Source organism: Pholcus phalangioides, unplaced genomic scaffold (assembly GCF_987345545.1).
Source record: "Pholcus phalangioides strain wild (caught in Gottingen) unplaced genomic scaffold, Ppha-v1.0 ptg000002l_1, whole genome shotgun sequence".
Classification (NCBI taxonomy): domain Eukaryota; kingdom Metazoa; phylum Arthropoda; class Arachnida; order Araneae; family Pholcidae; genus Pholcus; species Pholcus phalangioides.
This window is the reverse complement of record NW_028301595.1, coordinates 3024247-3051276: the sequence shown is the minus strand read 5'-3', so window position 1 is coordinate 3051276 and position 27030 is coordinate 3024247. Positions and strand designations below refer to the sequence as shown.

Genomic DNA, 27030 nt, shown 5'->3' with positions numbered 1-27030 from the left:
TGTGCTGCCATCTGTTTTCAAAGTGGCAGATTCTTGAATTTTACAGAATTTAGTGTCATCTCTATGCAGAGTCTGTATCACGGTCTTGCCGCCTGTGGGCTACACGAATTTTGCCGCCTTTCTTCCATTCAAATCTAATTTTCTTGATCGCTCATTCCACGGCGAATTCACCACACCCACTTGGCCTCCGCTCCTGTATAAAGCCATTCTTTTGGTCACTCACGTGCTTGCGCACTCTTTTTGGTCACTCACGTGCTTGCGCACTCTTTTTGGTCTCTCCTATGCTCACACACCCTCTAGGTCGTTCCTCTTTTGGTCATTCATAAGCTTGCACACGCTCTAGGTAACTTTTGCCCGCTGACTCGCAAAGTCTCTCCCTGTTTGTCACTCTTTTGGTCATTAACATGCTTGCACACGCTCACTTATTTGGTCATTCACATGCTTGTACAAGCTCTTGGTCACTCATTTAGTTATCAGATGTTTGCCCACGTTCTTGGTCACTATTTTCACATTGGTCGTTTACACAATGTGAAATGGTTATTTTTATGTAATATTTGGTCATTCACATGCTTACCATCTAAGTCACTCTTCTGGTTATTAACATACTAGCACATATACTATTAGTCATTCATTTTATTATTCACACTCTTGCTACACGCTCTAGGTCACTATTTGGTCGCTGACGTGCTTGCATTGGCGTACGCAAAGGGGAGGGGGGGGGGGTTCGAAACCCCCTCCCCCCAAGCCGAGGTTATAGTATTACTTTGCAGGGAAAAAAATTTAAATTTCCCCCTTCTCCCGAGAAGAAAAAAAATTGAACCCCCCCCCCCCCCGCTCTTGAGAAAATTCTGCGTACGCATATCTTTACCTTATGCTTGCACCTTCTTTTGTTCACCCACATGCTCGCAAACTCTCTAGGTCACTCGTTCGGTCACTCACCTTCCTGTTCCCTCAGTCTCTAGAGTCTAGACCAGTGATTCCCAACGTGGGCGTTAACGCCCCCTTGGGGGCGATGGAAAGTTTCAGGGGGCGGTAGAAGCTACGGGTATAACATAGGATCCTATGGGTTAAATTGCGTTGGGGCCGATGGGAGAAAAAACTTCTGAAGGGGGTGATGGGACGAAAAAAGTTGGGCAATTGTGGTCTAGACATAAGTGGATTTATGGAATTCCACAAATTTTCCACCTCTCCGAACTTGTTACCCTGGGCCACAGCTCGCGAAGCCCCCTCCCCTGTAAATACACCACTATTAATTCGGAATTTACATCAACTCTGGTATTTTTTCTCTTTAATTATTTCTGAATGTTTATGTGGCACTGCATAAATGTTTAGATGCTGATTCCCGTTCCCTATAAAATATGTAAAATCGGGTCTAAGGGAGCCCCAAACTTATTTTCACACCGGGCGCCGCCTCTGATAAGGGCTGCCTCGTACATTTTCAGGTTAGATTGAGAAATCGCCACGAGGTGTCGTTTGTGGTAATTCCGAACATTCTGTTCGGTGGATGCAATCAGAGTGCAGTGGTGCAGATGACTGTGGAAAATTTCATTTGTGATTTTTGTAGGCAGCGTTAGGCTCTAACTCTGCTGTTGATGTTAATTTTGCTATTTTTTAAGAACATAGATGCAAATGTTATTTAAACGTTTAAAACGTGAAAAGTATTCACACATCGATGAAATAATTACTAGCTTTATGTTCGCCTTATTTCTAGTCGGAATTGTCGTAATATAATTTTCAAGTTGGGAAGAAAATTTTGCCTGTTCATTTGAAGAATGAATAGTCAAGAGTTGGCATCGTAAAAAACTGGGACATTTTTGCAAAAGAAAGTCGTAACAGCCAGGAAAACAGAAAAAAGCCAGGACTCTCCCGGGTATTACGGGACGTATGGTCATCATAATTTTAAATCAATGCATCCAAACAAATTGCATTGTTTTATACCGCCATCTATGATACACTTTGCGTAACTAAGTTCAGAAAGTCACTAACTAAGTAACTTCAAATGATGTTTTCGAACCATCATTCGAAAAAAAAAAATTATGTTTTCATTTATTGTTTTAATTTATTTATTTATTCAAATTCTCAACAAGAAACATTAAGCAAAAATTTTTCTTCTAGTTTACGCTCTATATAATTTTTTATTTATATTGCATCGAAATTTTTTAATTCCTCACTATCACACTGCCAAACTTTATCGGGAAGTTTGTTTCTCTCATACTTGAAAATTTTTAAAGAAAGAAGAAATTCGAGTTATCAGTCTTGGCATTATTATTCAAAAACAACGAGAGTTTACATACATAAAACACGCAAACAATGGCAAACAGATGTACCCATTTGATCGACAGATGGCGACAGCAATCAGGTCGAATGGTGAATTTCCATGATGTGACCATACGTCCCATTTTTTCAGGGGCAGTCCCGGTTTTTTTCTCTTTTTTTGGTTATCACTTAGAGGTAGGGTAACCAACCATACGTCCCGTATTTCCCGGGACAGTCCCGGTATTTCCCGTTTTTTTGTAAATAACTTTTGAAGAAATTAACAATAAAAGTTATTTGAAGAAATTAAAAACATTCAAGAGATAAATTTGTTATCACAGTGGTTGATAAAGCAGCCAATAACTTTGCTATTATTTGCAAGTTATATTGCAAGAACTCACTGCTTAATGAATATAACACCACCTGTACTTACAAAAAAATAGAAAGACCTTTAAAAGAAATAAACAACAGAAATTGTGTTTTCTCAAAAAACTTAAAATAAATAATTTCACATCCCGTTACCCTTATCTATTTCTCACCATTATAAGTTTCACAAAAAACCTATCAAATTTCGATTTGTCACATGTGGGACCAACTGCTATAATAGTGATTGCGGTAAAACTTTTCTCAATATCCTAAAAAATATGATCTCATTATTTTTAATTTTGCGAATTTTCTTGATCTTAGCGATGAAATTTACCCTACGGATTTGACACTCAAGAAAACCGATCACAACCCTCTATCTACGGACTTACTGGATCTTAAAATCTGCTTATCTAATAACATAGCTTTTATCGGTATTTTCGACAAAAGGAAAGAATTTCAATTTGAAGTCAATTTTCTAACTGATTTCAATTCTAATATTAGTATTAGAATTTTGAAAAATATATTTTTTGGACAATTTTCAAGAATTAAAAAAAACTTGCAATAATGCTAAGGATTTTTTAGAAGCATATTCTGAATTTTTCAGTATCTTGAGTGGCAACGGATTTCCATCTTCTTTTCTGGGTTTCAAAATTTCGCCCACATTATTCTAATAGTCAATTTAGGCGGCACGCTTTAAGAAGAGTCTTACGTTTGGTATGTTTTTTTTTTCAAGTTTTCTCATTTTTCAATTTTTACAAACTTTGTGTATATATATTTTTGTGTTCTCAACTCATTTATTTCATATTTTGATTCTAATTTTGTATTCTCATTTTTGCTGTTTGACTTCCAAAGCTTGTTTATCGCAAAAATGTCGGGGGAACTGACGGTAATTTTATACCTATTAGGCTTACCATCATTAGAAAAATTTTTGCAGTTTGGAGCAATGTGAGGGGCGCCCCCTTGAGAACGACCTCCTCATTGATCCATATTTTTCCTTTTTCAATTTCTCAATAACTTCTTATTTTTCGCCTTTTCATAATATTTAATTTCGGATTATGTGTATAAAGCAGCCTTTTGTGGCGCGATACTCTAACTTTTGAAATTTTTCTTCGAAATCTCGTTTTGTTAATTTTCTCTTTGATGCATACTACTGTATATATATATCTATACATATATATTGTATTTTTAACATTTTTTCATTGTCCTTTTTTCGTCCAACATGTTTTTGAGAAGGCAGGCGTCGGGTAACAAGGGTTGGCATTTTTGATGCATTTAGGCATAGCCACTCTTCAGAAACGCCTACACTTTCCGAACTATGCATGGGGTTCCCCCTGATGAAGACCCACTGCATAGGTTCTATTCCACACTCTCTTAAAAAAATTTTTTTACCTTTTTCTTTTTGTATACACACACACACACACACACATATATATATATATATATATATATATATTGCAATTGGGTTGCTGTATTTTTGATGTATATGGCATCCATATTTGTTTTTTTGCCTGTTTTTCCTCAGCCACCTCGTTGGGCATTTTGCCTGTTGTCGCCTTGTATTTGTATTTGCACATGTAAGAGCGAAAAAGAACTCTTTAAACAAACTCTCTTATGTATTAAATTTTTTTCTTTTATACTTTTTTTCTCTCTTTTCCCCTTTCTTTATTTTTCTAACGTGTCTTCAAATATGGTAACCGTGTCCTCCTTAACCGTCCGGTCAAGGAGGACAAGGTTACCATATTTATCGCCGATTCGTTAAATATAGATGATCCAAATTTCTTGCCGAACGCTTGTGCGCGAAGTGGTTAAAATAAGCCTTGCTAAATATAAAAGAAGCTTTTTCTCGCCAATCAAAAAACTATGTTTACCGCAATCGCTCAGATACGATTTTATTACAACTGGCTACTTTTTTGAAACTTAGTAAGAATAATCCGAAAATACTGTATAGATGATCAACAACTAGACTTTTTACATGAGGTACATGTACTTTTCCAGTCAGAACATTATTCCGACTGTAAGTCATTGATTGTACAAGTTTTGTGCCGAACATCAATAACGAGGATTATCAAGGCTGTAGAATTCGCAACAGAGCTTTCCGGAAATCGCCACTGGTATCTTCTGAGACGTCTTCGGAGAGATCTTTCTTGTACACCTCCAGATAAGCTTCTTTGATTTCTTCCAGATCAAGCTGTAATGAATACGAATTCTGTTAATATGGCGGCTCATGTGGAAGTACAGTCGAGTTCGGTTAGAACATACCTCCCGTGGTTGATTCAAGAAATGTATGTTTTTTATACTACTACATTTTATATACTTTTATATATTTTGGCAATCAATCAGAGGCTTATTTACAGAGCGGGCTACAGCCTGGGCGGCAAATTTGAGGAATGACTGGTAAAAAATTAGTAGGATGGGGAGAGGGAGAAGGGGGGCAAATTTTGTCGAAGGCAGTAAAACCTTAAATCCATCTCAGCCTGGAGAGCGACGGACTGGGTCAATGAGGAACGAAACGGGTAGCCTAGAGAGTTTGAAAGTATGGGAGTGATCAAAAGAGTGGCCTAGAGCATGTGTAAACATGTGAATGACCACAAGAGTGACATAGAGACTGAGGAGCCACGTCAGTGAGTGACATACAGCGTTTGCAAGCATGTGACGAAAGAGTGACCTGGAGGACAAGAAACCATGTCAGTTAAGGCTCAAAAGAGTGACCTAGAGTGTGTGAGAGCACGTGAATGACCAAAAGAATGACCTGGAGAGAGAGAGAGACAAGGTTAGTGAAGGATCAAAAGAGTGACTTATGGCGTGTGTAAGCATGTGAGTGCCCATGCCCCCCCCCCCCCCCACATCTGGCTGGGTGGCAGTCCCTGGGCTGGGATGTTTGGCGGGTTCCCAAGACAGACTTTCCATGGGCCCGTCTATAGTGAATTCATAGTATGAAAAAAAAATGGTGATTGTCCGGTGAACCAGGGCTAAAGCCCTGCCAGCCCCACGGTTGTGGGGGCCATGCGAGCTCAAAACAGTAACCAGGGGCTGGTCCTTTAAAATCCAACCTAAGAGCACTGCTCCAGGATGTGGGAGGTTATGCAAGCATGTGAGTGACCAAAAGAGTAACTTAGAGATACAGTTGTGGTAACAAGAGTAGGGGTGGGGGGGGGGGGTTGCGAATTTGAAGCAATCACTTGAGTAATACACTTGAATTAACATAGTTTTACAACAGTGAGTGAGTTGATTTACAACAATTGTTCTTTTATCACCGCCATCCCTAAAGTGATCACGAAGTAACAAAAACAAGTAAAAATTCAATAAGACGAAAGGGTAGTTGATGCAGTTTGCACCGAAAGACAGCCATTTCATTAAATTACAAAAACGTTATTGTCGAAATAGTTACATTTATTACCTACAGGTAGCGCTGAAGTGTCATCTGTTGATGAGAAATATAACTAGTTTGGTAATGTAATTTCTCGTTTATTAAAAATAATTAGTTTTTTTTGCGAGAAAACGTCAAGATATCACCCACATACAATGAATGTTGAACAAACAAGTGTGTTTTTGATGCAATTTTTCTAGATTTTCTTTGTAGTATATTATATCCAAATTATTTTCTTTGTTCAAACCAGTGATTCCCAACGCTCCCTGGGGGGGGGGGGATGGAATGTTCCAGGGGGGGTGGTAGAAGCTACGGGTATAGCATAGGATTCTATGAATGAGATTACGTTTCTCTCGCTTTTTCGAGGCTTAGTTCGTCCTGGACTGGAGTATGCTGTAAGGTTTTGGAGACCATACCTACGGAGGGACATAGACTTGGTTGAAGGGGTGCAGAGAAGAGCTACGCGTGTCCTTATTGGCACACGGGGCTTGAGTAATGAAGAGAGACTTCATTTTTTGAATATGTTTACATGGGATGAACGCAGGTGTCGAGGAGATATGATCGAAGTGGTTAAAATTTTCAATGGGATGGATAGGATGGACCATGAACTTTTAGTACACCGCCAATCGACTGCTTTTACAAGGGGACACCAGTATCGATTGGTGAGGGACAATGCAAGGTTATGGTGTCGCAGGGAATTTTTCTCTAATAGGGTTGTTAATAAATGGAATAGCTTACCCCCGGAGGTAGTAAATTGTAACACAATTGACACGTTTAAAAAGAAATACGATAAACATGTTGGGGTAAATCGAGAAGCTATACATTCTTAGAATAAGACAATCATAAGTATTCTTTATGGTCGTTGTATAATATTTTATCATGTGTATATATTGTTTATAATTTGTGTTAATTGCATTTTTAATGGGGTTGCTGTATTTTTGAAACATATGACATCCATATTTTTATGGCCACCTCGTTGGGCGTTTTGCCAGTTGTGGCGTTGTTTTTGTATTTGTATTTGTATTACGTTGGGGGGCGCTGGGACAAAAAACATTTCTGAAGAAGGCGGCGATGGGACAAAAAGGAAGGGAAACTATGGTTTAAAGCATTCTTTTTTGGTACGTTACATCCACGATGTATGTTTTAAGCAGGGTATGTGTTATGACAGAGGTAAAAATATATGCACGTTAATGGGCCAAATTTCGAGGATTACTCTACCGTATGTTATATCCAAGGTTTGTTATAATCGTACTGGATTAAATATGCAATTATAAATGTATATCAAAATATTACCTTATTATTTTTAAGGGTGTATAATAAGGCGTACCCCCCCCCCCTCCCCGTTTTCTTTTTCAACGGGTTATAATGCGCTCCAACCCACTTTGAAGAGGTATAAATGCAGATATCGCTGTGTTACACAGCGCAAAATCAGAACAACCATGCTGATTAAATTTGCTCGAGAAGAATACGGGATGTCGAAATATCCCAAATACTGTGAAATATGGGGGCAGCGCCAGCTATCACTGCTCAGCACTGATTTTGTTCTCAAAGATGTTTCAGTGATTCTAGAGTAATTTTGAGGCGCTGGTTACGAATTTGATAATGGGTTGTGTCAGATCAGCACCAGGTTTTGAGATAAAATGGAACTTAAATTTCTCTCTCTCTCTCTCTCTCTCTCAGTAGTAATACATAAGAAGCATACAAATCCCATTCGAAGTAATCTGAATCAATAATATAAGCTCAATTTCGAATAAATAAAGACCACTGATGTCTGATCATGATGTGTAATAATATATTGAACAAAATAGGAAAATTGAATTTTTTTTTAGGTGAAATTCTACGGAAAAATTACTGACTGCAGGCTACGTATATTGAAATGTTGGGAGTATGCATTATCTCAAAAACTAGAGCCAATTCTGGCAAAGCATCACCAGTTTTAAAATCAACAGCTCAAATATAGCCTAAAATCGTTAAAATTACCTTGGGAACATGATTTTTTTAGTAATGCTATCGCTAAAAAGAAGTGCCGTCTTAACGCATGGGTCCAACCGGGCACGGCAAGGGATCCTCAAGAAAAGAGGGGCCTCAAAAAAATGGGAACTGGTTCAAATTTTCGACAATTCGCAAGGTCGCCTCAGAAAAATCACCTGGCCCGGGGGGGGGGGGGGCTGTGATGCTCTTACGACGCCCCTGCTAAAAATGATGCCAAAAAACAGCAAAGTCGCCAACTTTGCTAAAATCACTAAAAAAACCGACGATGGCGGGGAACGGAGTGATAATGAAATTGCAATGGTTTAAAATGAATTCTACGGAACAAAGATGGCATTTAAATATATGACGAATATAGAAATGTCCTCTCCACTTGTAGATACAAGATTCATTGAGAGACTGGTTATTTGTTGAGATGATGATCTTCATAACCAGTCTCTCAATGAATCTTGTATGACGAATATGTAGGAAAAATATTCTTATGAATGGTCGTAAAATAATCCTAATATAATTTCTGAGTCCGGAAGGGAATTTTTTATCCTTGATTTTAATAAACTATGAAAATTTAAGTTGGTTTCGATATAAATACTTGAAAAAAGTAAACATTTTTATTTAACAGCCGGGGTGGCCAAATCACGTGGAAAATGCAGTGATGTCCCGGGATATACGGGACGTATGGTCACACCAGTACGGAATTGAAAAAATAAATAAATAAATAAAGTAAAACTGACTTATCATACTGTTTTCCCCTATTTGCTTTCATCTTTCGTCTTCTCTGTCAAATTGCAAAATTACAGTATAAATATCGAAAGATCCCGCTTTTGGCGACTTTCTGCAAAGGGTAGAAATGCATTCCAGCCAAGCAATAAAACCTGCTATTGTATAAGATGTAACCTGTTTCTTTTTTCCAGAAGTTATATGTTCCAACTTGCTTCAGAGATATATCTACTATTTTACCACGCATCAATTCGTCGTATATCCCCCTACGACTCCAGCTAGTGGAGATGGATGGGCAACGAAAGCCCCATCTATCGGTGGCTGCCCCAGGTTCGGTAGGCAAAGAACTTTTTTCTGGTACTCTTAGGCCGGGTTTGAACCCGTTTACCTTGACGGTAACGTTCATAGTGAAAGACGAGCATCTTACCACTGCGCCACTCGGACGCTTCAGAGACATATCTGCGTTTATTCCTGTTTAATCACACCGTGCCAAATCGGAACGAACAACCCTAGTATGAAAACGCAAAAGAATCCATTTACCATATTGTTATTTTTCTCTATTCATTTTTAATCCCTGCCTGATTGAAAAATTCCAACATAAATCTCGAAAGATCCCACTTTTGGCGATTTTCTGAAATTACTACTATGATGCCTTTCAGCCAAAAGAGTAGACATGGCTGGGCGTTCAACGTGTTTGGAGAGGAAGTGAGTTTAGGAAACCCAGCAAATATATATATACGTTAAATTTATTAGGGATGAGTGTGCCACGCTGAATATTACCTCAGAGCGGGAGACCAATATCCTAATGAGTGCTGCATCATTCGTCCCAAGACCACGCAAGGCTTTATTCAGCTGAGTAGAGAAGTAGGCACTCTTATTCTGGAGACACCTGACTGAATATTTAATACAGAACTCGGATTATATCTTGTATTCAATACATAAAACAATGGCATCTCGTAAAATTATTCTTAATCGAAAATTTCAGCTTATTTACCAATGGCCAACATGGTGTCTTTCGCTTCTCCTGAGAACTCAGATTTAACCGCTGAGACGACGGAATGTCCCGCGATCCTCTCGTAAGCTGCAAAAGTCGCTGCCAGTTGCGATGGGCTGCGGTTGCAGATGACCTTCGTGAAGGTCTCTTCATCTGTTCCCAATTGCCCGACGCCGTCCTGGAAAAGAGTAAAAATACCGGAGAATCGCCAAACCGTCTCTCTGAGTGAGTGGATAATAATGACTCTTCATAATCTCGATTTTCATTATGTATGAGATGTATGTGTTTACGTTTGAGATGCATGTGTTGTTTACTTTTGAGATATTCACTGAAGAGCCAAAAAAACTGGTCCACATGCCTAATATCGTGTAGGGTGCCCGCGAGCTCGCAGAAGTGCCGCAACACGACGTGGCATGGACTCGACTAATGTCTGAAGTAGTGCTTGAGGTAATTGACACCATGAATCCTGCAGGGCTGTCCATAAATCCGTAGGAGTAAGAGGGGGTGGAGATCTCTTCTGAACAGCACGTTGCAAGGCATCCCAGATATGTTCAATAATGTTCATGTCTGGAGATTTAGGTGGCCAGAGGAAGTGTCTAAAGTCAGAAGAGTGTTCCTGGAGCCACTTTGTAGCAATTCTGGACGTGTGGGGTGTCGCATTGTCCTGCTGAAATTGTCCAAGTCCGTCGGAATGCACAATGGACATGAATGGGTGCAGGTGATCAGACAGGATGCTTACGTACCTGTCAGAGTCGTATCTAGACGTATCAGGAGTCCCATATCACGCCAACTGCACACACCCCATACCATCACAGAGCCTCCACCAGCTTGAACAGTCCCCTGTTGACATGTAGGGTCCATGGATTCATGAGGTTGTCTTCGTTGAATGGTTCGCACTCTGACACTTGTTGATGGCCCAGCATTGAAATCTGCAGCAATTTGCGGAAGGGTTGCATGTCTGTCACGTTTAATGATTCTCGTCAGTCCCGTTCTTGCATGATCTTTTTCCGGCCGCAGCGATGTCGTAGATTTATTTTTTTACCGGATTTCCGATATTCACGGTACACTCGTGAAATGGTCGTACGTGAAAAGCCAAATTTCATCGCTACCTCGGAGATGCTATGTCCCATCTCTCGTGCGCCGACTATAACACCACGTTCAAACTCACTTAAATCTCGATAGCCTGCCATTGTAGTAGCAGTAACCGATCTAAAAACTATGCCAGACACTTGTTGTGTTATATAGGCGTTGCCGACTGCAGCGCCGTACTCTGATTGGTTCCATATCTCTTTATTTGCATACGCATGCCTGTGTACCAGTTTTTTGGCTCTTCAGTTTATGTGTTGTTTATTTTTTGTGATGTAAAGTTGCTATTTATTTTTGAGATGAATGTATTGTTTATTTTTGTGATGCACGTGTTGTTTACTTTAGAGATGTATGTTTTTGTTTAAATGAGACATGGACAGAGCTGATAACAAATGAAATGATTCGATGCATTGGCAACACCAGGGGCATGTTTATGAATAAGAGACCACCTGATCACGACCTGTGACCTTATAATGCACAACGGTCATTATAATGAGATCTGGGGCTGTGATTTTATAAATTATGCAAATTGGTATACTAATATTCCCAACCAGTCAGGAAGTACCCTAGAATATCTCACTTCTCGGGGGTGATGCTGTTAAGACGGCCCTGTGCAGCCTTGCATGATTTGGTGGTATTTGTGGTGACAGCGCAGAACGTGATCAATCTGAGTTATGCATCAGCTAAATAAAGGAGACCGTTTCAGTTGTGATTCGAAGCGAGTGAAACTTGGCATGATTCAATTCCTATGCAAAGAAGGTACTTCAGAAAGTGAAGTCTTTCGTCAAATTCAAGCCTTATACGGTGGCGTATGTTCAAAACGAGACCCTCTGTTCAAATTCGCGTGCGAGTTCCAAGATGGACGGTTGGGTAGACGGTTATTTGGCACCAAAAACCTCTGTGAACCTTCTAACGAATTGGTACATGTTGGAATAGACAGGCACGTGTTATGAAGCTAACGTGAAGTTTGTTTTTGTGTAATGCTTGTTATATGTAGTGCTGCCATCTGCCACCAATTTTTCTGACTATGAGTGGAATTCAAGGATTGAATAATTGTATCGTTGTAGGCCTGTTGCTGTCTGTGGCGAGACTTTTCAACGGGGAGATTGGCTCGCGTTTGCACTACAAAGATGGGAACCACAGAAAACCAACTTCATCCAACCACCACTGTAGCGACGGGGAGCCAAATTACACTCTCAACTTATCTACCAAGACAAGAGTGATTGACAATTTGATCTACCAAACCAAAGCAAATGAGTTTGCCTACATTTCAGGATCACATTCTTAGGCAACCATATTCCAACAGGCAACAGTTTGAAAAAGTTTCATATTTCAAAAGTATCTCTTGAGAAATACTGTGACCAAAACTATGCCTTAAAAATACTATGTGGTCAAGCTTGTCTCTTAAAAATTACTCTAGCCAAAAGTGCGTTTTTGACAAATCTACTGGTCCAAAGTGCTTTTTCACCATCCTCTGTGCCAAATGCTGTTAATACATCTTAAAAACAATCACCCGCACCCAGCTGATGCGTGTCTCAGACTTGGATCACCACGTTCTGTGCCGTTGCTACAAATATCAACAAGCCACGTTACCACTTCTTGGTGAAGCCGTCAAATATTAGATTTTCCGTCAGCTTTGTCCATGTTCCATTCCAACGATGTAGTTCCTACATCGCTGTACTGTGGAACACCGCTCACATCAAATAGCATCTGAGCTTCCAATTCGGCAAGGTCCCAATCGACTTCTACACATTCTTCCCTCTCGGCTGCGACCAAACATCGGACCAATTTTCGGAAAAGACCACTCGTGTCCGAACTCAGCCATTCCTCGAGATCCTTTCTGTATTCTGAAAAGGGAAATTCTGTATTCTTCGTTTCCTGTATTTGAAGAAAATGCAAATAATCGAAATTTATCAATAATGTGATTGAGATTAAAGAGAGAGGACACTCACTCTGCTTGAAAAAATGCTTGACGTCTTGCATGTCCTGGAATGAAATGCAGTAAATTTTATAGTCATCGTATTCTAGGAGTAGCAATTTATAATTTTTGCAAATTCTATTCATACCTTATTGTCATTTGTGCAGAGTATTTCTATGATGCAATCTTCATCTGTGCCGAAACCCTAAAAAAGTAATAAATGTACTCGAAATTATAATAAAATGATGATGGTGTTGACTTGGTGTGTGTGTGTTGAAAAAATAACTTGGGCACCAAGAGGATAACTATAAATTTGATTAAAAATTATAGCTTCATGTGAAAATGGTAAAATTTTTCTAAATGGATGATGGTGTCATCCATTATATGATGTCAATTATATTTTTATTGGAAATAAAAGGTGACGATAAAGATAATTTTGGCATCAAAAGTATGGCAACAATGATAACTTGGTAATAAAAGGATGATTGCAAAGATAATTTTGATATTAAAGGAATGGGGTGACAATTATAAATTGGTGACAAAAAGGTAAGGAAAACGATAACTTTGTATTAAAAGGATGACGACAACGATAACTTTGTATTAAAAGGATGACGACAACGATAATTTTGTATTAAAAGGATGACGACAACGATAACTTTGTATTAAAAGTATGACGACAACGATAACTTTGTATTAAAAAGGATGACGACAACGATAACTTGACAAAAAAGTAATAATTGCATTGATAACTTTTCAAAAAGAGGATGATGATGGTAAAAACTTGATATTAAAATCATGATTATATAATGATAAGTTGGTAAAAAGAAGGATGATAATGATCAGTTGATGAAAAAAATGATGATGGTAATAACTTTTTAATTTTAAAAGGATTATAATAATGACAATTTGTTATTCAAAGGATGATGCCAACTTGATACTTGGAACACGGTGATAAAATTTTATACTAAAAATATAACTTTATGCAAATAGAATGTGTTTTAAAACTTGGCAATTAATTTTTAAGGATGATGACAAAGATAACTTTGATATTAAAAGTGATAATTTGATAAGAAAAATGCGTAATAATTGTACTTTTCTGACATAAGGGATGAAAATCTAATACTGAAAGGACGATGATAACTTCATTTTAAAAAATAATAATTTTTATCATCGATTTTTTTCCCCAACACTCACTTGAACGGCGTCGTGCAAACAATCGGCCAAAAATTCGATTCGATTGGACATCAAAGCCACGCAGAGATCCTCGAAGTGACCACCAAGTTCCGATTGAATGTCTTCTATCAAGTCCTAACAATTCATTTTAATAAGAAATGCATTTTAAAGAGAAATATTTTCAAAGAGGTTGTATTTCATGAGAGATTACTGTAAAAATAATTTATTAGTTAATACTTTTACTCACTCTTCCGTATAAAGATTTGTATTTCCTTTTGATTTCTTGTCTTTGGCAGTTCGAATGACCAACCATAACATCGATTATCGCTCTTTCGTCTGTACCTGCAATTACATGAACTATGACCATTCCCCTTAAAAATTGCTACAGAATTATTTTATCACAATAATCCCAAAATTATGATTTTCACGGCACACCTTTACCGAATCTTCAGACGTTTGAGTGCCATCCTAAAGTGCCCCACACCAATATCATAAATCCTATACAGGGTGGCCTGTAAGTGCTAATGCGGCCTTTATCTCATAAACCGTCCGTCGTAGAGGTGTGATGATTCCAGTTTAAAACATGCTCAAAAGTTGTTCAAAAATTACCCTGTAACCTTGAAAACACAGTGTGTGTCACAAAATAGAGAATCTTAATTCTTATACGGTCCCCGTGTCCTCTAACTTATACAAATACAAATACAACGCCACAACAGGCAAAATGCCCAACGAGGTGGCTGATAAAAAGATGCCCATAAAAATATGGATGTCATATATTTAAAAAAAAACAGCAACCCAATTAAAAATGCAATTAACACAAATTATAAACAATATATACACATGATAAAATACTATACAATGCCCATAAAGAATACTTATGGTTGTCTTATTCTAAGAATGGATAGCTTCTCGATTTACCCCAACATGTTTATCGCATTTCTTTTTAAACGTGTCAATTGTGTTACAATTTACTACCTCCGGGGGTAAGCTATTCCATTTATTAACAACCCCATTAGAGAAAAATTCCCGGCGACACCATAACCTTGCATTGTCCTTCACCAATCGATGCTGGTGTCCCCTTGTAAAAGCAGCCGATTGGCGGTGTACTAAAAGTTCATCCAATGTAAACATATTCAAAAAATGAAGTCTCTCTTCATAACTCAAGCCCTGTGTGCCAATAAGGACACGCGTAGCTCTTCTCTGCACCCCTTCAACCAAGTCTATGTCCCTCTGTAGGTATGGTCTCCAAAACCTTACAGCATACTCCAATCCAGGACGAACTAAGCCTCGAAAAAGCGGAAGCATGACTTTAGGAGAACGCGAAGAGACCTTTTTGAAAATGAGACCAAGCATTCTATTCGCTTTTTTGACCACCGCTGAACAATTTTCAGAAAACCTAAGTCGCTCGTCAATGAGAATTCCCAAATCTGTGACCCTAGTTGCATCCGGGATAGTGACACCATTCAACTCGTAAGAGAACCGTGGGTTGTTCGAACCAAAATGAGCGACCATGCACTTATCGATGCTAAACGTCATGCTCCATTCATTTGCCCATGCTGCAATCCTGTTTAAGTTGGTCTGGAGCAACTCCCTATCGCTTTCATTCCCGATTACCCCCATTAGCTTCACATCATCTGCGAATTTGCTAGTAATCCCATCGATACCCTGATCGAGTTTATCGATAAAAAGTATGGGGCAAAGGACACTTCCCTGAGGAACTCCACTTGTGACGTCTGTCCAACCAGAGAATTCCCCGTTCACCATAACTCGTTGCGACCTATCTCTTAACCACGATTCTATCCCATTCAGCAAGTTGCCCCCATTTCCAATCTCGTGTAAACGCTTCAAGAGTTTGCCATGTTGGACCCGATCGAATACCTTCTGGAAATCAAGGTAAACAACGTCAACATTTTTGTTCTTACCCAAAGCCTTAGTCACGTGATCATAGAAGCAAAGGAGGTTAGTTACACATGACTTCCCCTTCCTGAACCCATGCTGATTATCCGACAATACATTATTCTCGTCTATCCACTTCACAAACTGCCTTTTGATGATAATTTCCAAAATTTTCCAGAGGGAACTCGTCAAACTCACTGGACGATAATTTGACACCGCTTCTCTACTACCCTTCTTAAATATCGGAACAACGTTAGCAAGTTTCCAATCCCTTGGGACGATACCCTCAGCAACACTACTCCTGTATATCTGTGCCACTGGCCCCGACAATTCATTAGCACATTCCCTGAGGACCCTGAGATAGATATCATCTGGTCCTGGTGCTTTGCTTGCACATACATTTCTTAGAATATTCAGGACCTCCACGTCTTCTACTTGAATATCGTTGAGGGTTTTATTACCTCATGCAACACCCGTATATCGAATATCATTATTTCCATTAAAAACCGACGCGGAAAAAGTCGTTGAAAGCACTACACATGCCTACATTGCTCTCTACCCTTTAGCCTCCTATCGAGAGGGGCCCAACTGTCCCCTTACATCCATTATTGACGTATCGAAAAAATGATTTTGGATCAGAGCCAATGTTATCTACCAACCTAGATTCAACTTCCTTTTTACTACCCCTTATCGCTTTCTTCAACAGTCTTCTTTTATCAGTAAACAATGATAGGTCACCTCGTCCACTCTCTGAATGCCCTTTTTTTTTCAAGATAAAGGTTCCGCACGCTATCCGTGAACCATAGAGGGTGCGATGTACAAACACGCTTTTTTCGAACAAAGAGTATGACGTCGTGCAAAACAGAGGACAGCTAAAGAGACAGAGGACTAGAAATGACTACAGAGGACTTCCAATTAATTAAGTTGTTGCGTCGTCTCTTCTGAGGCGAACAGAAAAATTTCATGTTTTTAAGAGCAACATTCGTAGAGATACTTGAGTTCAAAAATCAGAAACATTATTTCAGAACAGAAAAACTAAACACAACAAAAACTAACGGACAACGCTCCTCTCCCTCATTTATGCTGGAAAGCACTTTCCCAACTTTTCACGGTATATGTAATTCACATATTTCAGCGAATATTACACTTAGAAAGTTGGAATTTCTTCTGTTGGCCTCAGGAGAGACAGGGCGACAACTTTCTGTTTGGAAGTTAGAAGACATGGGGAGAAAGTACAAAAATTTAGACTTTTTTTTTAAATTTTGTTACACACTGTATTTCCACTCTCAAAACTGGTTCGAGGTAACTTTTGAACGCCTTTCGGGCAGTTTTTTAAATTGAAATCATACCTCTACGGTTGAGGGTTGATGAGATAAATGCCGCATTTTTACTTACAGGACACCCTGTATAACTTCGTCTCCAAAATACCTCAGTTTGGTAATCACTGTTTAATAATGAATCATAATGAATACTCCCTCCTTCTCTCTCTCTACGAATTCTATCAATAATCAAATTCAAGATGATAAGAGTAGAAAATGCATTTCTGTAAAATCAGAGATTTTTCCTTCCCCCACTTTTCTTCCCGTTTGAAATTTATGAGCATTCAGAAATTCCATTTCGTTTTGAAATCAAATTTATTCGATACTTAAGGGGACAAGTGACGTTTAAAATGATTATATTTCTTCAATGTTTTTGACTAATGTATTTTTAAATAGCGTAAACGTACACAGTAAATGCATTTTAGTGAATCTAATCAAATGCTTTTTGGAAAAGTTTTCGGTTAATGGATAATTTATTGAAAAAACAACTGTGAAACCGAAATGAGCTATATTTTGTCCCTTGCGTTTCCTATTTTGATGAAATCCATTCATATTTTTTATCGTCCTACCAAAAACACGCGCAAACAAGTAAAAGAATGTATTTTAGGATGTGTCGAACGGTATGTGGGAAAAAATAATCGACCAAAAGACTAGTTTTTTAGCCTTTTCAACAATTAATTCATATTTTTAGCAGTAAATAATGATTGATTTAAAATGGGATCCTTAGTTATCTCAAATAGACCATAAGAAACAAGTGCGTAAAATTTGGAGTAATTTGGTTCGCAATGGACATTTTGAATATCAGTTTGTGAGACGAAGAACAAATGCGGTGAAAACTAGAAATCATATTATTTCCCGTAGACAACCATGATTTTTCAATTATAAAAATCGCAGTAGAAAATAACTTACGGCCAGATTCTGATGCGATTGGTTGAAAAATATTTCGCGCGAATTTCGCTATTTTTTTATGTAATGAAAGACATTTCGTGATTTTCATGATTTGAGCATCCCGTAAAAGATGATGAAAAAATTTCAGGTGAACTTTTAGGATTTCTTAAAAATTAAGTTTTAAATTAATATCATTAAGTAATTGTTTTCAGAATGAATTCCTTACCTATTTAGTATTTCGGATTTTCTTCTGTTTACATAATAAATTTTAAATAATTTTTTCTATTTTTCAAAGTTCCATGTTTTTCTTTCCGGAATGATTTGTAGGGCTAAAGTACCGTCATAACCCAAATCAACGGTAAAATTGAGTGAACAATTTTGCGAACCGACATAAATGGGAGAACTTATGTGCGAACCGGCAAAAAAAATAAAAATAATAGGAGGAAAATTTCCTGATCTCCTGAACTGGGACCCCTGCTGCCTCCTGCCAGGTAAAAATAAAACTATTTGTTTCAATTCATCAATTACAAATTGTTTTTGATTTTAAACCCGGTGAGCAGCATGAAAATGAGTATACGTTATGATACCATATATTTTTCATCTTCATATGCTGCTTAACGGTGTAAATTTCATGTGCCATAATATCGATTGTATTAAAACCCCCTCTTAACGGTCACCCCTTTTTTTCGGCCAAATAAAAATATCCATGCAAATAGGCATGGAATTTTTGCATGAATACATTTAAATAATGTATTCCGAATCCCTCATAAAATATTTCATCCTCTTTTTGACTACTTTTCAGTGAAACTTTTGCTTCAAGTTTTTGTTAATGTTTAGCAATTCTGATGTCAGTTTGCTGGTTGTGCCAGCATCTCCTAGAGATAGAACGCCTCTACACGGGTTTCCAAGTACATCTGTAACGTCATTAAGACTACCAAGCAAGTTTTTCATACTTTGAACCACAGCATCGTATTTCGTTTCTTCTTATTTTAGCGTACAGACGTGCCAACTTTTGGAATTCAGAAATCCGGAGATTCTTCCGTAGGGATGGGGGGGGGAATAAAAAAGTTCCATCCCCCCCCCCGCCCGAGCAGAATATAATTTCATGTCAGTCTTTCCATGCAGAATAGAGAAATCACATCTACGTATACTGTTTATAAAACATAAGTTTCCTTTCGTGGATGCTATTAGTGATTGATAATCTTGGGTATATGAACTCTTAAAAGCTTTATATAGCTTAAAGTTTTATTTTTTTTTTCTGAAGACATATTTAATCGGGGGAAACAATTAAAAAACTTCAAAATACAAAGGTGCTGACGAAAAAACTCGTGTTTACCGCATGGCTGTTAATGGAATACAATAACGATTATACAGGAATTTCGGCAACCAAGGTCATGCCCCTGATAAATGATTGCCGATAAACGCTACTTAAACAGTCTTTGCCAGTTGCTTAAATGCGGTCACCAAGACTTTTTTATGCGGCTGCTCCATAGAAATGCCCACGGCTGTCCTCTATGGGTGTTTTCCCTAACGACGACGGTAATTATTGACGCCACGACAACGTGAAAGCTCGCTAAAATCTAATTTTCCGCGAAAATCCGGAGAAATTTTAAAAAATCCGGAGAGCGGGAGGAAGGATGAAAAATCCGAAGTCTCCCGCCTAAATCCGGAGAGTTGGCAGGTCTGGGCGTAGTATCTTCCTGGTTGGCTCATATGGTGATTGGATGTGGGGAATAGAAATCGCCAATTCTTAGCCCGATCATTTCTTTTTCTCCCAACGATGACACTGGCAGAGCAGGGAATTTTTTTTTCCTGAATATTCTGAGGGAAAATGGACTACTTACTGACGTCACAAGCAGTGTGCGGAGGCCTTCTATCTCTAAGAAGTGCTGGTTGAGCTCGTATATTTTACATGACTTCACACTGTTTAATATGGCTTTTACCAGTAAAACTTCGCTTTCTTACCAAGAGAAAAGATTCCGAAGAGAAAAAAATGAGATAATCGAATACAGTGGAAAACGCAAATGAAAGTTCACATTCTTGCGAATGAACACAATGTCGGGAACACACAGATATAATCCCTTTTTAGCAAAGGAATATTGGCAAAAAAAGGGGTTGAAACACGGAAAGCAAGCTAGGAAAAATAAATTTCTGAATACAGAAGAACTTGTGTGAAGAAGCACAGTTGTGTATGATTAGTTTGTTTCAACAAAAAAGCAAGAATTTACCCGTTTCTGACCCGATTCTATAAAAAGAAGCTGGAGCAGCTGCAGAAGAACGCTGACTCATAAACTTCAAAGCTTCAAATTGTTGGTTGGATCGTTTCTGTGTGCGTTACGAAATTTTTTTTTTTTAAATTGTGCGTTGAATCTGCTGATGTCAATGATGAAGTGTGCGAGAATGGTGTAAAAAGTTGACAAAAATTATCGGGGGATATTCAGCCAACGATATATACCAGATTGGCTGAAACAGCTGACCGTAGACGCATGTTTGAAGGAGTTGGAATACTCAGCAAAGCCAACTAAATATCGATTGGTCAGTCATGAAATTCAGCGGAGATTCCATCTGGATAATTGTTAGATGATATCGTTCAATTAGCTACGAGGCACTTTTTGCTATTTCTGGACAAACACCTATTGACATCCTTATTCTCTACGATAACGTGGCCAAGAACATAGTTTCAAGAAATTGTGATGATAATTCTCCTTCGGGTAGAGTTTCTTCACCATCTCTTCCGCACTCAGCAACACGAGCTACTATTGCACCCGTAACTTACAACGAAGAGTTTTCCTAAATGTATGATCTCATCTGTTACACAGATGGCAGTAAAATCGATGGCAGAGTAGGCCTCGCTTATGTTGTTTATAAGCAAGAGGATGAGTTCCTGTTTCGTCAATTCAGATTAGAAAATAACTGTTCTGTCTTTCAAGCCGAACTTCTTTATAATTAAAATCTTGCATCTTGTGTTGGTAATAATAATGGTGCAGTGATTTTTCATATTCTCTCTCTTCCTTGCAAAGTTTGCGTGATATAAATTCAACAAAGAAACTTGTGGTGGAGACATAATGCCTTCACGAAAGACGTCACTCTCTCTTGTTAATACGACAGATACAGGAAACTGTCTAAGTGAGAAGATATCGATGTTTCAGGAAAATAAAATTCGTCTCTGCTGTCACGGGAACGTCTTTCGTCATATACCGCCATCTCGTGGCCCTGATGTCATTTGCGAGCTATTAGTAGAATGTTGCCACCGTCCATTGCACGGAGCAATTCAGCATATAATGTACATACGCTCCAAGGAGAGGAAATTCTATCTGTCTTCATAGTTCAGTTGGTAGAGGACTCGTAGAAGTAGTACTCGTAGTACTCGCAAAATGAGAGACCGGGGTTCGTGTCCCCCTGAGGGCAGAGATGAATTTTCCTTTCCTGAAACATCGATATCTCCTCACTTTGCCAGTTTCCTGTATCCGACATAATGCCTTGTAAATGATCCTAAAGAGAAAAAATATATAGTCGATTTCACACATATTCGAAGTCACTGTAGCGTCGTTGGGAATGAGAGGGCAGGTGCTCTCGCACGGTCCGCTACACTCCTTGATGCTATAGAAAATGCGAAACCTCCGAAATCTCACCATACGTATTTCAATCGACATAAATGAAACACGGAATATCTCAGCTCCAAAAATGCAAAGCCGGTAAAGAGATTCTTCTCTTCGATTCCAGCGAGAATAAAATGCCATCATTTCTCCACCAACTTTCACTTTGACTCAATTTATTACTGGGCATGGTTAGTTTCAAAGTTATCTCACCAGAATGAAACTTGCCAGTGGTTCGTTGTGTACACGTGGAACCGATCAAGAAGATCCCATACATCTTCTTCTGTCATGCATGCAAAAAATTTGACGAAGAGGAGAGGGTTCATCTCAGAAGAGAACTTAAGAGACCGTCAATTTCGTCTCAGCCTGTATTGTCCGATTTAGTCAGTCCTTCAGATTCTGAAATTATATGTACAAAATATCTTTGCCAAAAACTTAATTTGGTTACTGTTTTATTACTCGTATGTACAGTTTGTACATTATTATTATTTTTTCTTTGAATAATTGATCTTATTTTTTTATTTTAATTGCTATTTTTTCTTTTCTTATTACTTTTCATTATTGAATTTAATCTTTATTCACTATTTTCATGTCGATGTGTGCTCGCATATTTATCTATTGACTTATACATTGTGTTAAATTTGTTTTTCTTTTAATATTTGAATTGATAACTTAAGGCAGGATTGGCCAACTTCTCTCTGTTCGAAGGCCGACATAGTGGTCTGACGCAGTGTCTCGGGCCGTACCACGGACAAAACTGTGGTGTATAAGCCGCATGCACATTTTAACGGGATTTAACTAATTAACTAATCTCTTCATCAAATTAAATACTAATTATAAATTATTATTAATGAGTTATTGTTAAGGAAAATTTTTTAATCTTTCTTTTTTTTCAGGAAATTATGAATGTTAATGCTCTAACCAGAATGGGGAACGTTACTTCTTATATAAAACGTCTAAAGTTTATCGAACAAAAAAAATAATTTGGTATTTTGAAATTGATTATTCTGAATTTCATGCAATGCTTTTCTCTCTAGTTTGCTTTTTCTTCTCGTGCTAGATAAATACTTGACTGAATATTTTTACTAATTTGAATTTTTATGATAAACTTAAAATGAAAATTTTTTGCTCGTTGAGCATATACCATCACCGAACTCCGATGATTACGCGGGAAAATCTGCTGCTGCTACTTCCATAACTTCCACTGTAGGTTTCTGAAATTAGTCCTGTGATCTGTATGTTTAAGGACGTTTTGTGTTTGTGTGTTACATGATACAAATTGTTTTTGTCAAATCAGAATTTTTTTTCTATATTAACCACAACTTTGTCAATCAAAACTATGTAATATAAAAAATATAATAGTTTTTCATCCTGTCACGGGCTGCACAAAATCACGTCGAGGGCCAGCTGTTGGCCACCCTGCCTTATGGCATCTATATAGAGCTTGCAATTGCATCCGTATATTGTTATTGTGCATGTTGATTTGATTTTCTTCTATTTTTTTTTTATTACCTGTATTATAATTCTAACAGTTTCTCCGAATCGTATATTTGTTAGTGGTTACTGGCGTTTGTAAGCCTCGTGGCAAAAAAAAATTAAGAAAAGTTTTTGCAATTTTTTTTATTCTATAGTTTTTTTGACGGTTTGGTGATGAAAACTCACCGATTCCTTTCATGGCTTTTCTTAATTTCGTCGCGGCTCTCTCAGAATTGAAGTTTTCGGAAGGTTGGATGGTGCCCTGCAAAGCAATGCACATAATATAAACATAATTCATGAATCTTTGAATGTGGTTGATACAAACATTCATATCAAAGTACTTGGTGTAATTACTATCGAACGTAGATCGCAACAATGGAAATACCATCTTTCTTGTAAGTTAGACCATTAAAAACCTCTTGAAATAGCATTTGACGTTCTATCAACTCTTGCCGTCATTATCATCTAGATCTCAGCCACCAAGTTGGGCATTTTGCCTGTTGTGGCGTTGTATTTGTATTTGTATAGTGTATATTTTGAAATTATGGATTTCTGTGCTATATATTTCCTTGAAATCAAAGAGGCAGAGTTTTACTTGACTTGCCGTTAGCTTTATTCTGTTACTACCATGCCCCATGCGCTGGACCTGGAAGGGCACTGGGTTTACCCTTTTTCCGTTCAAAGTTACGGATGGGAGTGCCGAAATAGGTACTACCCCAGGGTGTTTCAGAAAATTTTCGTTTCTGTTTGCGGTGCTGAATAACCCTCTAGCCAAGAGTGTTTCTTGAAAATTATCATGGCAAAAAGTGTTATTTTGAAATTGTTCTGGCAAAACGTGTTACTTGAACACTACTGCGGCCAAAAAAATTTTCTCAAAAGATCGTTTCCAAAAGTGTCGCTTGAGAAACACCCTGACCAAAAGTATCGCTTTAAAGGCATTGAATAACACTGTAGAAATGAAAATTAATTCGGGATTAAAATTAATTCACACTTGAAAATTAATTCGGGCAAAAATTGTTACTTGAAAATTACTCTGGCCAAAAACATTTTCTCAAAATATCCTGAATCAAAAGTTGTCGCTTGAAAAACACACTAGTCAAAAGTGTCGATGAAAACAACCCTCAGCCAAAAGTGCCGCTTGAAAAACAGTCTGACCGTTACTGTATCTTGAAAAATGGTCGAGCTAGCAGTGTTTCATAAAATCAGCCATTGTTTCTGATGTTGACCAATGCAAAACCACTTAATGAAACGAATTCATTTTATATACCAAACATTTTTTGTGAGGTATTAGAAAATCCAGATATAATAATATAAATTTATGTTCCGTCTTACTCGTGATCGATAAAGTCAAAACGCGATAACGTCACGAAGCAAATGAACTCCAATAGAAAAACAAAACAAGAATAAGAGCTGCAAAAATAGAGTGGGAAAAGAGGCCAGGAATCACACTTATCAAACGTCCGGCTCTGAGTTGACCATTTACGGTAAGTTGCCGTGGTAACCAAAAACAACTCCGTTTCAATCTCTCTTCGAAAAACGGGGCGAGTTCTTTATCTGACCATTATCTCAATGACTCTTGGAACCACTCCTCTTCAGACGTACACACCCACACACTGGCCAAATCGATAACTTCTCTTCAATTCCCATTACTTATGCGTCACAAGAAATCACGCAAAAAATTCACTAGTTTTATTCAAATGCAAAAAATATATTGTATTTTCAATTAATTTATTTCAATTATTTTTTCACAATTTTATGTTATTTCAATTTTTGTGCACTAAATAGAGATGATTTTCTTATAAAATATAAGAAATATTTCTTATGCATGAATATCGATGTACAATGAAAGTGTGAATAACATGAACGACGAAAGTGTGAATAACATGAACGACGAAAGTGTGAATAACATGAACGACGAAAGTGAATCACATGAATAATCAACGTGAATCACTTGAATAATCAACGTGAATCACTTGAATAATCAACGTGAATCACATGAATAATTAACGTGAATCACTTGAATAATCAACGTGAATTACAGTCGAATCCCGTTATAACGAACTCCAAAAGGCCGGAGAAATTACTTCGTTATAACGAAATTTTGTTATAAAGAAATTTTAGGCTGTCGCATTGTTCCTATGTAAGCTTCTCGGGAGGATTGGAAAAGTGTTCATTAAAGCGAGATTTTCGCTGCAACGGTATTCGTTAAAACGAGATTTTCGCTATAACGGTATTCGTTAAATTGAGGTTTTTCACTAAAACGGTATTCGTTAAAACGGGATTCAACTTTATATATTAATAAGCATAAAATAAAAAGTTCGTGTATGGTTTATAGCGTGTCGTAAACATATTTAAGTGGTGTTTTTACGGCAGACGTATCAGTCATGTGGCAAAGCCAACATTGTCATAGCAAAATTCGAAGAAAATTCATGAGAAAATTCTGTGTAAGATCACGTTCTCAAAAAATTTCCAAAAATTGTTTTAATTGCAATAACTGTTATAATTAACTTCTGTGTGCTATTTAAGAGATAATTTGATTTTTTAACAGATATAATATATTTTTTTCTCGTGTACTAGATATTTTTCCATCAATTTATTTCTCTTTTTGCATAATTTACCGACTCATTCATGGCATGGAAATTTAATAATTTTAAATTAATGTCCAGAAATTGGTGACTTACCCTTCCATAATAAGCTGCCATGTTCAGATAGCTTCTCTTATGTACCGGTAGTTAATAATCAGAGTAGATACATTCGCATGCACGGATCATGTCCGGAAATACACGACCTACTTTTTTAACTGCGCTCGATACAATGATTTCGTTTGATTCTTATGTTTATAGTTTCTCGCTGAGCGAACAGATGGCGCTAGTGAAGTCACTTAAGTTTTGGGTTTTTATGTATTTTACGTTAACCCTCTCGCCCGCATAAACGAGATATCTCGCCTTCTTGAATGCTTTTTATTTTAGTGATGATGAGCTCAAATATTTTGTAACGCTCATTTCAGACGGAAAAACATTTTCCTATCTATGTTATATTGAAAATCTTAAGTAAGCCTGCTTCATAAAAATAAGATGTGACATTTCACAGGGATTTTAGTGATTTCTGCTATGCTGGTTAAAAGGTTGAGTGCCCGAGTGCAAATAGTGTCTCATAGTTCATTGGCCATTTCTCATGTTTTTGCTTGTTTACATCATCATCATTTTACGACCGCTTTTGGTCAAAGTCATCGTTCACTTCATGACACGTTATCTGATCATTGTGATGTGTGTATACCTCTCATTTTTAAATTCATTAACACACACACAGTTTTAAGTACCGATATTTGCATGCCCAGCAGGACTGCAGAGTGCCTTCTCGAGACTCCCGGGGCAGACTTTTTTCTTGCCCCCCCCCCTCCCCGGAAAGAGTTATGCTCAGAAAAGGAGGAGGTTTGTCCCCCCCCCCCCAAAAAAAAAATTAGGCTTGGTATGGTACTCGTTTTGGTAATTTTTCCCCCATGGTGATTAATGTTAATTTTCAGTTTATTATTGTATAACTTTCTTGATAATTTTCTCTTTAAAGAATTTTATTTTTTGGATAATTATTTCATTTTCAAAAACAGTCGAGCCTTACTATTGCGATCACATCTCGTACGTTTTTTGCATCAGCAGCTTGTTTCTGGTGCATAATGCACGTTAATGTCTCAAGTTACACAGAACAGAGGGAATTTTCCAATTCAACAGGTGATACAAGTGGAATCCCTCGGGTGGAGCGTCACAAGTGGAAGTTGGTGACTCCAGTAACTCGAAGCTGGCATTCGAGTGGTGCAGTGGTAAGATGTTCGTCTTGCATCGTGAAGGTTACCGTTAAGACCCACGGGTTTGAATCCGGACAAGAACGTCCGAAACTAATTGTTTATCAGCCGAGCATGGAGTGACCACCGATAGATGGCGCCTTCATTTCCCACCGAACTCCACTGGTTGGAAATTGCCGTATGGCGATATGTGACT

At 37.9% G+C, this 27030-nt stretch overlaps 1 protein-coding gene across 2 annotated transcripts; it reads right to left on the bottom strand.

Moving 5' to 3' along the window:
- Nucleotides 1–4485: 4485 nt before the first annotated feature.
- Nucleotides 4486–25851, bottom strand: LOC149089072 (annexin-B12-like). Of its 2 annotated transcripts, none has more exons than XM_089237206.1 (10): nucleotides 25720–25851; nucleotides 23225–23300; nucleotides 14111–14205; nucleotides 13885–13998; nucleotides 12839–12895; nucleotides 12725–12758; nucleotides 12471–12619; nucleotides 9687–9864; nucleotides 9473–9585; nucleotides 4486–4807 (listed from the first exon to the last, which is right to left on the bottom strand). In XM_089237206.1, exons 1-10 carry the CDS (start codon nucleotides 25738–25740, stop codon nucleotides 4685–4687), a joined length of 960 nt encoding a protein of 319 aa, XP_089093332.1. In that variant the 5' UTR covers nucleotides 25741–25851; the 3' UTR covers nucleotides 4486–4684. The 2 variants fall into 2 exon arrangements, with proteins under 2 accessions (XP_089093332.1, XP_089093339.1); XM_089237213.1 differs by having other exon boundaries at nucleotides 14111–14199; nucleotides 25720–25837.
- Nucleotides 25852–27030: the final 1179 nt, after the last annotated feature.